This window comes from Pimephales promelas, chromosome 2 (genome assembly GCF_988280905.1).
Source record: "Pimephales promelas chromosome 2, fPimPro1.hap1.1, whole genome shotgun sequence".
NCBI classification, from domain to species: Eukaryota; Metazoa; Chordata; class Actinopteri; order Cypriniformes; family Leuciscidae; genus Pimephales; species Pimephales promelas.
The window spans coordinates 3,486,689-3,498,202 of NC_142770.1; the positions used below are offsets into that span (position 1 = coordinate 3,486,689).

An 11,514-nucleotide genomic window follows, 5' to 3' on the forward strand; every position below is an offset into this window, starting at 1 on the left:
AGTGCCAAGTCCTTAAACGCAGCCACTGTTCTTATAGCTTTTAAGTTTTTAGAGAACTCTATAGATTCAAAGTACATTTTCATTTCAAGTTTAAATCTTACAAAAAGAGGACTGCAATTAGAAAATTTACATTTGTGAATGTGAAATTTAGCTAACAGAAAAATAAGATTTATAAAATAAATATCCCTTTTCTTTTCACATTCATGAAAACCAAAAATTACATTTCTATATGTAAAATCAAAGTTAGGATTCACATAACATTTTATAAAATCACAAATGTCATACCAGAAAGTCATTGTGAGAGAGCAGTTCCAAAATAAATGTAAAGAAGTCTCAGGTTTCTCTGAACAGAAAGAACAGAGGGTATTAATATCATTCTTGAGCCTTTTGAGAAAACACTTATCTGGATAAACCCTATGAATTAACTTAAAGGTAATTTCTCTTATTTTGTTAGTTATCAGGTATTTGTGAGGTAATGTCCAAACTTTTTTCCAGGGAATGTCACTTACAAAACCATTCCAGTAAGAAATTACACATGGCACAGAAACAGACTCCTCCTGAAACAAGACTCGAATTTTCTTATTATTTTTTGATTTAGAAGAAGAAAAGCACTGTTTACCTACAAATGTCTTACACAGATCCACTGAGCGGTAAAGAGATGAAGAAGAAAATCCTTTAAAAAGCATGAGAACCCCTTGTGGCACTGCATCAGCCACAATTGCAAACTCTTTAGGAGTGACAGGAATTCCATGCTTTACCAAGAACTCTGAATAATTACAGATCAAACCATTTTGATTGAAAAGTTGACAAAAATAATTCCGTTTTTAAACCAATTATCAGCCACTTTCAGTTCATAAGATATCATGACATCGCGTGACGCATCATCAACACTTTTTCTTCTTCTTCTGTTTGTGTGTTGTATGACGGATGGAGTTTAGCGCCCCCTACAGGACTACTGCAGTCAGCATGAAGTTCAGTTCTTCTGGAAGATCTTGTGTTTTTACACACGTCAGAATCAAAATGTTACTAAAGAAATAAATAAATAATCATAGAATAAATTGATGGAAATATATGTATAGGCAACGATTTTTATTTTTATTAATCTGTTCTGTAAAGACTATAACAGTAAATATTCTGCACTGTGATTTCAGTAAACATGATTTTTTTAGTTTTTTATCATGCAGAAGAAACGACAGAACAGTGTGTTTTTAGATTAATCTGCTTGTGGATTTAAGTTGTTAATCAATGAATGTGAACTTATGAGCATTTTAATAAATCTGTCAAAAAATATTATAACATATAGCCTATTTTTAAAAAAAACATGCTATAATACAGCAAAACAAGATGCACAGGCCGTACATGAGTGTGATTCACTGCTGAGACTCGAGCGGCTCAAAGTAAACCTCAACTGACTTCTGTACAGAGATGCGGTTGGATGTGGATGAAAATAAACAGCTTCTGCGTCATCAGTGTGTCTATATTCACACGTTGTTTGTGTGTGTGTGAACGACTGATGGAAAACAAAGTTAGTGTTTGCTAGTAACCATTAGTGACCATCCAAAGACCATCACACTTTTAATAGCAAAATATTGATCATAGGCCTACAATAAAATATTAAAAATGCACGGCTGCATGCAAAAACTGAAAAGATACTGTGTCCGGTCTGCCGTATCCAACAGTGTAATACTAATACAGAGGAATATTAATAACCAGAGCATCAGTGTGTGTGAAGTGAGAGAGAGAGTGAGGTGTTGAAATATTATTGGTGGAGGAATCAGACGCAGAAACACTCTCTCACAGTTTAACACTGTCCTGTTAGTTCACTTTCTCTCTGTCTCTGAAGTGTTCACATATAGAGATCTGACAATGCTTCACATGTGTGTGTTGTTCTGCGTGTGTCGTCTGGCCGGTGAGTTATGATCATATTCATTTTCTTGCTTTAGTTCTATTATTTATAGAGATTTAATATAAAGACATTTATTTTAATCTGCCAGAGGATTTCCCAGATAAAAGATGCTCAAACGAAATTATTATTGTTTTTTGTGAGATCTATTTTAAACCACAAGAGAAAAATATGACAGAATCAATCCTGCTCATTATGTTTAATATTATATAAATGTATTGTGAGTGGCAGAATTATACTTAATTCTTCTTTAATTCACATTTAAGGGTTACAAACGACAACTCATTCAGGCTTTATTAACAACAAGAGATTTAATCTGTGTAAATCTGTTTGTTCATCAGGTGTGTTTGGTGATTCAGTGTCAGTGATGGAGGGAGATTCTGTTACTCTAAACACTGATCTCACTGAAATACCTGAATATGAAGATATACTGTGGAAATATGGAGCTGAAAACTCTCTGATAGTTAAAATCAGAAAAAAACAAATCTTCTCCACATATGATGATGTTCCTGATGGGAGATTCAGAGACAGACTGAAGCTGGACGATCAAACTGGATCTCTGACCATCACACACACCACAACTGAACACACTGGAGTTTATAGACTAGAGATAAGAGGAGCGAAACGATCATCAAAAACATTCAGTGTTTCTGTCTATGGTGAGTAGATCATTTATCCTGTCCCTCAAATATTATTATTTAATTTTTTATATACTGAAATGTTATAATTTGAGATCACAGAAACACTAACTGTGATCAGACTAATCACATTGAATGCAAAGTAGATTGTGGCTTATATTTATTCATATTTCAGCTCGTCTGCCTGTTCCTGTCATCATCAGAGACTGTTCTTCATCTTCATCATCAAATTGTTCAGTGGTGTGTTCATCATCAGTGTTGAGTGTGTGTGATGCGACTCTGTCCTGGTACAGAGGAATGAGTGTATTGTCCAGCATCAGTGTGTGTGATCTCAGCATCAGTCTCTCTCTACCTCTGGAGGTGGAATATCAGGATAAAAACACCTACAGCTGTGTGCTGAACAATCCCATCAGCAACCAGACCACACATCTGGACATCAACACACTCTGCAGACACACATGTGCAGGTACACCACCACTGAATCACTGAATTAATGTGTTGATTTTATCGAGACTGATAACTTAGGATGACTTAAAGAATGAGGGAGCGTCTGTCATCATGTACTTGCGTCTTTCTGAACAGTTTTGACTTTATTTTTCTTGTGTGAAGCAGAAAACAAGAACTATTCAGAAGGCCACGCCCCCTGTTGCGATTCTGTTGAAGCTGTGCTGCGATTGGTCGTCACTGCGCTGATGGGCGTGGCTGCGGTGGCTGCTGTTGTTCTTCTGGTCAATGACGTCAGAGCGTCAAGAGGATGATAGGAGAACCGAACAGAAGTCATAAATATTGTGGGATATAGGCATATTTCCGGTTTTGTTATTGAAATGCTTTAGCCTTTTCTATGCTTGATTGTAAAGGGTTTATTACTCGAACCTGTCGTATTGGGCCATATTCTTGAATATTTCATTTCATTCTTTAATGTCATCCATTTTATATTTCGTTGTTAACTGCTGTGTTTTTTCTTAACTTGTTGTGTTCCTGTTTTCATTTTGTTGTGGACTATAACTGTATGCAGCAAACCCACAAGTGTAAAACTGTCACACCAATAAATCCCTGTATTGAAAAGAAAACTGAATATAACTTATTGAACTGATAGTGCAATGAATCACACATAGGCCTAAATGACGATTTAAGGGTACAGTATAATAAAAGAGTCAGAGTTGTTCATCATAAACATGACAGGTATTACATCTTTAAAAGATCGGATCAAAGACTGGAAGATCATTTGTTTTGATGACAGAGTATTAAGCATATTCAATAATCTGTGACGGGCGATTTCGAAGCACTGCGTCATGAAGTGTCGAAACATTTATGAATCCTTTGTTTCGAAGTAGTGTTTTGGAGCCATAAACAGTAAAAAATACATAGGGGAAAAACAAGATATGACCTTGTTATGCTCTTGATCTTTACTCTTTGTAATGATTATGATCGAGTTTGCTTGCACTCAAAAAAATGAACTAGGGAGGTTGTGCACTTTACATATTTATATATAGTTTACTTATAATAATTTTATTTTTTGACTTTAAATGTTTTTTTCTATTAAGGTCTATAATTGTGTCTCAACTTAACAGTACAAAATCCTAATGTGTTTTCTAAACACAAACCCTTTATGTTAAGTAAAAAAATGTGTACATCCAGAGGGTGGCAGTATAGTGCGAGCCGACTGCCATTTTGCACAAACTTAATTTGATAGTGTTCAATCTGCTTAAATCTACGAACAACTTAAGTTTACTTAATCCGTTTGTGTTTGATTACATGATTGATTTGTGTTGTATTAACTGAACCTGGGCAGTGCTTTTAGTTCCCAGCATGCTTTGCATATGGTGAATTTAAGTGTTAAAATTTAAATGTTAAAATTAAGTGTTATTTTATGTTTTTTGAGAAATTTAGAAAAGGGGAAGACTTGATAGTGTGTAATAGTGTTTAATGTTAAATTACATTGGAATTATTAAACCATTTAAATGACAGTGGGTTACCATTGTGGAGAAGAGTGGAGCATTTTGTTTGGCTGTCGACTGATTTCATCATTTTCAATTGCTTTGAATAAATGAACATGTAAATCTTAGCATTCAAGATGCTAATATGTGCTTCTGCTAGCAAATAGCTAGCTAAAGGCTATCAATTTAATTAGATGTCACTGAATCAAATGAAATATAAATGGATGAATGAATATAATAAAATGCTTTTGAATCATGTCAGGAAGCCTTTAAAAATTCATGTTGAGACTACTTAAATTGGGTAATTTAAAATTACTTAATTCCACTATGAAGTTGAAGTTACATTAACAAATTATGTTTGTTTAACGTAATCCAGTTATGTGGAACCTGTTGACAAATTAATATTATTTTTTTGAGTGTGGTGCAATACTGAAAAGATGCTGCGTGATGTTCTGCACCTCTAATATTTTAAAAAAAGAGAGACATTACATCACATTATGTTTAATAAACAAAGTTCAGAAGGAGCAATTTCAAACGATCTCTATGATCAGCTCGAGAGGAGGCATATATATATGAGCCGAGAGCAAACTTTACCTCGACAGTTTTAAAACCAAAACGTTTTGCATTTTAAAACTTGAATTTAATTGAATAGGTGAACATCTTTTATTTTAAAACCTTTGTTTAAATAGAAAAAGGCCTGACGACCCCCATCAGTCGATCACAGGGTCATAGTTAGTACGAGTGATGACATCATCCATAAAAGGGCAACCCCGTCCTTTCTCTTGTCTCACGATTTCTCTCTATTCCTGAGTAAAGCCAATCTCAGCAGCTTGTGAATAGGTTTGAAGAGGAAACTCTTAAAATAAAAACTTTTACTGGCATTTATGAGAACTGTTAGTGATAAGATAAGGTGAAGACGGCTACGCAAGACTTCCCTAACACATGTTCTAGTTCGTTACTAACAACAGTTTAGGCTGTAGTAAATAGGCCTATATATATATTATACTGTAGTTTAAAGTCACTGGCCAGTAGAAATGGTAGCACTTAAAGTGAAAATAAGACTTTCATATCATGAAGAAGTGTATATTTGGTACAAATAAATATAGTTATTTAGAATAGTTATTAAGATATCTGTATAGGCCATTGTTACCTTGTTATGTTCAGTATTGTGTTTTTATGACATATAGAATTGATTTCCCCAAAGTGACGCTCCCTAAACATGATACGGAGCAATGAACTGATTGATTGTGTTACATGTCAAACGTCCTCTTGGGTAAACGACCCCTTACTCAAAAAGTATTTATGATAAATGAGTAATTGTCTCTGTCACTGGTGTGTGTTGTGTTGTATAGTGAAGTATTGGAGTCTATGTGTTTGGTACCTCATTATAATGTGTAGATATGTAGTCTTATAGTGTAACACACAATATAGTGTTTACATGTTTTAAATGCATGACTTATTTCAGTGCTATAGTAAAATGGGGGTGAGTAAATTATCAGCAAAATGTTTTTTTTAAGTGAACTATTAAGACAAAAACCTCCCGGTTCCTCAACAGCACACAGAGTCATTACATCTCTAACCAGCTCTCGACCCCTGAACCACTTCCTTATGGAAAACAGGTTCTCTTAACGAGTCTGCATAATTTCTTTACAGTGTTTTTTTTATACCTTTTATGTAATTTATGCCAACCATACTAGTGTTATTTTATCTATTTATTGTAAAGTGTTTGTGCTCTGTATCCTGATATTGTCACTTCTACATGACATCACTGTATCCTCCTGGACCGTCATCCAGGTACGTGATGAACGATGTGTTCTTTTACTTTTATTTGTTTGTGTCAAGTGTCACATATGGGATATTGTTTGTGTATATGAAGAGTTCAGATGCAAAAGCCTCTAAGTGCCATTTGAAATTTTCTTCTAGAATGATCATTTTTATCAAGCTTGTATATTTAAGTTCAGTAATTTCACTTAAATGGCAATGAAGATTACCTATTAATTGTCATTTAAGTGAAATTACTGAACTTAAATAAACAAGCTTGATAAAAATGGTCATTCTAGAACAAAATTTCAAATGGCACTATATATAGAGGCTTTTGCATCTGAACTCTTCATATATTTGCTCTATGTCTTTGGCTGTATCTTGTTGATTAAGGGCACACGCACACCGAAGCAAATCCCTGACAACCTGAGTTGTATGGCAATAAAAAAGTATTGAATCTTGCATCTTGAATTCCATAGATGTGACATTTACTTTAAAAATATGAGTTTAAAAACTTGAAAAAGAAAAATCTTGGAAAAAGGCCTTGGACTCACACACAAACAGGAACTCAAGACACAAAAATACATTTGAACATTTGACCTCTCTTAATTGTTGCTATAAATCTACAACTAATATGCCAGAATGGTAAAGTTTGATCTTTGCCCAGGACACCCGGATGTTATTGGCTGAAATTATGTGTATAAATATGACCCATCATCATTCAACAGATATGATAATGTTACTGTGTTACACCGGCTCTGGCTCTTCACAAAATCTTCCTCTGAGACTCTGAAGGCAACGATTTAAAAGCCAAAGTGAGTTATGAATAAATGTTGTTCCTGAAGTGTTTTTGTGCTTTGTGTTTAAATGCATTGAGGATCTCAGTGTGCAGGCAGACATTTAACTTTTCCTGCTTATTCATTTCAGGTTCATCATGGCAATGCTAAAAAGTTGTCTGCTTCTCTTCATTATCTTCTCCATGGGGAATACAGAAGGTAACCAACACATTTATTTAGTAAAAACCCTTGCTATTTTAAAACATTTAGGAAATGTACAAAATAATATTTGCACGATTAATAAGGGGTTACTGTTTACCGTGTATAAAATACACATATTTTCAGCACATAATCACAAAAGCATAAAATAAGCTGCATAAATAAAAATTAAAACATTATTTACAGAGAATGTTAAAGGACTGGAAGCAGTTCGTTTATCCAGAAGATGCCCCGCTACATGGACACAATATGGACTCCGGTGCTACAAGTTCTTCTCTCATCCGACTAACTGGATCACAGCAGAGGTGATGTGTTACAACATGATTGTCACTTTAACTAAATATAAAAGACAGATGTAAAGACATGCATGTACACAATAAGAGTATCACATTTTTCATTTAAACTGATACAAATGATTCTCTGGTGAAGTAAATATACAGAAAAAAACAAATGTAAATTCTACATGAACAAGTTAGTTCAGGCAAGAATTTAAAAACAAAGTCAAGTCACTCAAATCAAGCTTGTGGAAATTAAACCGTTAATACCAATGATATAAAATGAAGTAAAACCTCAAACCTAACTTTTATAATAATTGTGTTCCCATCATGCATTGGGACATGAATACATAATAAGGTTGATTTTTGACTGTTTTCCAGCTGCATTTACACTGTTTTATCATCACTTTTGTTGTTAGGTTTAGTAACTTGCCGTTTTGTGACATCTGGATTCATTTTCCACTCAAAATGACAGTCATACTCAAAATTGATCTATGTATTGTGTACCAAGTATTGAGGTCTCTGTTTTCATAAATATTCTTTAATATTTAATTATTCATTATGAAATTTCAATATCTGTTGAATTATTAGTATATGCTTTAAATGTGTGGTATAATTCAGTGTTATATTGATTAAGAAGTTAATTATCAAATTTATTGAAATTATTTAAAAAGATGGTACTTTAGTCTATATGTGAAATTAAATATAAAAAATATTATATGGTAATACTTAATTGTTTAAATTAAATGTAAAGTTCAAAATTGAGTAGATTTAACTTTATTATAATAATAGGTAAGTTGTACAGAGCAGTATCAGTCAAATTTACTTGAAAATGTGTTGTAAAATGTGATTTTATCAAGGAAATCCTACAATGTTTTTTTCAGTGATAGTTAAAGATACTTAATATAAAGTGGGAATGTAATTGTTTTAAAGTAAAACTTTCTTATCTGCAAATAAATAATGCAGAAAATGTTGACAGCAAATAATCAGTCACTCAGAGCAGACTTTGTTTGCAAATGTCTAAATTGTTGTCACTTTTGTGTTATGCTAAAAAATATTTTATATTGACAATAAAAAACTCTGTCTCTTTAGAGAAACTGTCAGAGTCTTGGTGCGAATCTCGCATCTGTGCATAATAAACCGGAGAATGGTTTCCTGCTGAGTCTGTTGCCTTCTACTTCCACGACTGCTTGGGTTGGTGCAAATGATGCTGTACAAGTAAGTTCACTACACTAAAAAAACACTGGGTTAAAAACAACCCAAGGGCTGGGTAAATAAAGGACAGGACTCATGCTGGGTTAATTTCACAGCAAATTGGGTTGATACACTTATGAGAGTTGATTCTTTTTTATTATTATTTATTCCCTTCATATATGAATTAATGTCAATGGATTAACTTAAATCCTATAAACATTTTTAATAATAGTTGAAATGATAGTGTCCTTAATTAGAATTTCCCAATCAGTACAGTATACTTTCTATCATTTTTAATACATAATGCCAACATTTAAGCTTGTTTAAGAAATATTAAATCTAAACATTAAACATTCAAGCAATTCAAGTTGCTTATTTGCATTACATTTAAGACATGCACCATTTTGACAGCTCTGTACTTGCTCCTAAAGAGACCTGTGGCAAAAGCCAAGCTCTGGGTAACACATGAAAACTACCCACACACTGAAAAAATAAACACCCAAGACACTCAACCCAGGATTTGGAAAGAAAAACACTCAAAAAGCCAACTTTTTTAAACTCTTTAAAAAAAATTCTGCTAGAGTAAAGGCAAAGTGTCTAATGAAGATGTTTTGACTCAAATCTGAACTAAAGCTTCTTCCTGAAGTCTGCCAACAGTAGTGCACTCTTTTATTCCCTCTCTTCACTCTTCAGGATGGACACTGGTTGTGGAGTGATGGATCTGTGTTTTTGTATTCCCACTGGTGCTCTGGACAACCTGACAATTACCAACGTCCCGAGAACTGTTTGGAGATCAACCATATCTGTAAGGCGGCAGTCTGATTCTTTGATACTTTGAGTTATAATTTACAATCCTACAATTTTACATCATACAGTAATGACATGAAATGACTCAATTTGGATTTTCCAAAGAATAACTTATTTCATTATTCCACCTTACAGCTGACCGTTGCTGGAATGATTTGCCCTGTTCACACTTATTACCCTATATTTGTGGTAAAGACTTGTATGACTGTGATTCTGCTCCACGGATACTTTGATCGAACTATTTACTACATCTTTCTGATATTAGAGAAGAGCGGGGCACAACCTAACACATTTTGGTTTTGGCTCAATTATTAAAAAAATTATTGAGTTAGATTCAACTTTTTTTACACATGCAACATACACATCTCTGCTACAAATGAACACTTAAAGTTTTATTCTAGGACCTACCATTATTGTACTGTTGCACTGAAAGTGACAGAAATGCAAATGTTACAACTTTTTGTACTAATTGTAACAGACAGAGGGGTTAGTTGTAACACTTGTGTGTAACATAATTCAGGACTATTTTATTTGTATAGTTTGATATTGTTTGTGCATATAAATAGATACCCATGCATCCATCCCTCATCTAATCATTCTACTATTATGGATCAATTTCATAGAAAAGAGCTGCACAGTTTTGCAGCTGCATGTAAAATTATTATCAATAATAATAATAATAACAGTAATAATAATACAAATGAGCTTAAAATAAAAAATTTAAAGGGTTTATTGCATTAAAAACAGGCCATATTTTTAATAAATAAACAAGTGATCAATGCATACTAAACTAAATGTTGAACATTTTAAATTACAACATTGTTTGTGAAAGTCCAACAAAGTTAAATGTATAAATAAATACTCAAACCTGAAAAGTTGTGTCTCTCTGTTTTCATTTGATTATCATTGTACACTTGGCGGCCTGTTTGTAACACTGTGTTACAACTAACCCCGCTGTGTATTACATATTTTAAACCTAGCTAACAGCAATTGCTGACATGTTTCAAACCGGTGCTATGTTTGAGCCAACAAGACAGTGATTAAGGCAATATAAAGTTAGATTTGGAGACGTATACACCCAACTCAGAAACCGAAAAAAACCTGTGATGAAAAAATTTGCTTGCATTGTGTCAAAATGAGCCCGATCTCATGAAAGTTCGTATCTATAGCACAAATGTCATTTCTCGTGGCATTTATACGGCATTTAACAGTTTTCGCGTGTATATGGCATACTTTTTTCGCGTGCATATGACACGCACTTTTTGGCATATAATACGCACAAACTCCCCACCCCCCTCAACCTACCCCAGGGTTGTTTAGTGCGTAGCATAAGCACGCAGGAAATTTCATTTTTGGAATATAAATACCACGAGAAATGACATTCGTGGTAAAGATACGCATCTTCATGAGACTGTGTTGGTCAAAACACTGTCTAGTATCTTCACAAAATATTAGCAAAACTCTCCGCAAATTCGCGGGAGAACGAATCTATTTTAAATATCTTCCCTGAAACACTCCTCAAATTAATAAAAGCATTGAAAAGGTAAATTGTGCATTACAAAAGTAAATTGTGCATTGGTGATCCCCGCGAGATGCATGCCGGTTAGAAATGTGTCCGAGTGCGGTCCGCTTTGCTCTGAATGAATGTTAGGTGAGTTGACAGTGAATATATGGACTTCCTCGCGAGCTGATAAGGTAGACATATAATTGGTTGGTGACGAGTTGATTGGAATGATTTATTTGAACGTGCTCCTCCCGAACATTGTTTATAAAACATCATAAACAAGGAGATTTATTGCAAATCTAATATAAATGAGAAATAATGTAGTGAAATTGCCTTTACATGCTTAAGCTGTCAATCGGTTCATTGCGTGGGCGGACCTTATCCATGTGTGCAGTTTAAACCCCACCCCCAATGATCTCATTTAGTGCCTAATAACCAGATTCTCAAACCCTTGCAACACAAAATACTTCAATTTTTACACAGAAATTTGGCAACACACA

At 33.9% G+C, this 11,514-nt stretch overlaps 1 protein-coding gene and 1 long non-coding RNA gene across 2 annotated transcripts; both read left to right on the forward strand.

Moving 5' to 3' along the window:
- The first annotated feature begins 1,743 nt into the window (after nucleotides 1-1,743).
- On the forward strand, nucleotides 1,744-3,608 carry LOC148995715 (SLAM family member 5-like). Its single transcript, XM_089121733.1, has 4 exons — nucleotides 1,744-1,909; nucleotides 2,245-2,562; nucleotides 2,717-3,007; nucleotides 3,154-3,608. The coding sequence occupies exons 1-4, from the start codon at nucleotides 1,867-1,869 to the stop codon at nucleotides 3,297-3,299; spliced, it is 798 nt and encodes a 265-aa protein (XP_088977859.1). The 5' UTR covers nucleotides 1,744-1,866; the 3' UTR covers nucleotides 3,300-3,608.
- Nucleotides 3,609-6,947: 3,339 nt separating this feature from the next.
- On the forward strand, nucleotides 6,948-7,556 carry LOC148995716 (uncharacterized). The gene is made up of 3 exons (XR_016146976.1): nucleotides 6,948-7,054; nucleotides 7,167-7,234; nucleotides 7,421-7,556. It is a non-coding gene; the product is annotated as an uncharacterized LOC148995716 (long non-coding RNA).
- Nucleotides 7,557-11,514: the final 3,958 nt, after the last annotated feature.

Coding starts and splice junctions, on each gene's coding strand:
- LOC148995715 (XM_089121733.1), top strand. CDS start 1,867: ATGCTTCACATGTGTGTGTTGTTCTGCGTGTGTCGTCTGGCCG. Junction 2,563..2,716: donor ATTCAGTGTTTCTGTCTATG/GTGAGTAGATCA, acceptor TTCATATTTCAG/CTCGTCTGCCTGTTCCTGTC. Junction 3,008..3,153: donor CTGCAGACACACATGTGCAG/GTACACCACCAC, acceptor TGTGTGAAGCAG/AAAACAAGAACTATTCAGAA.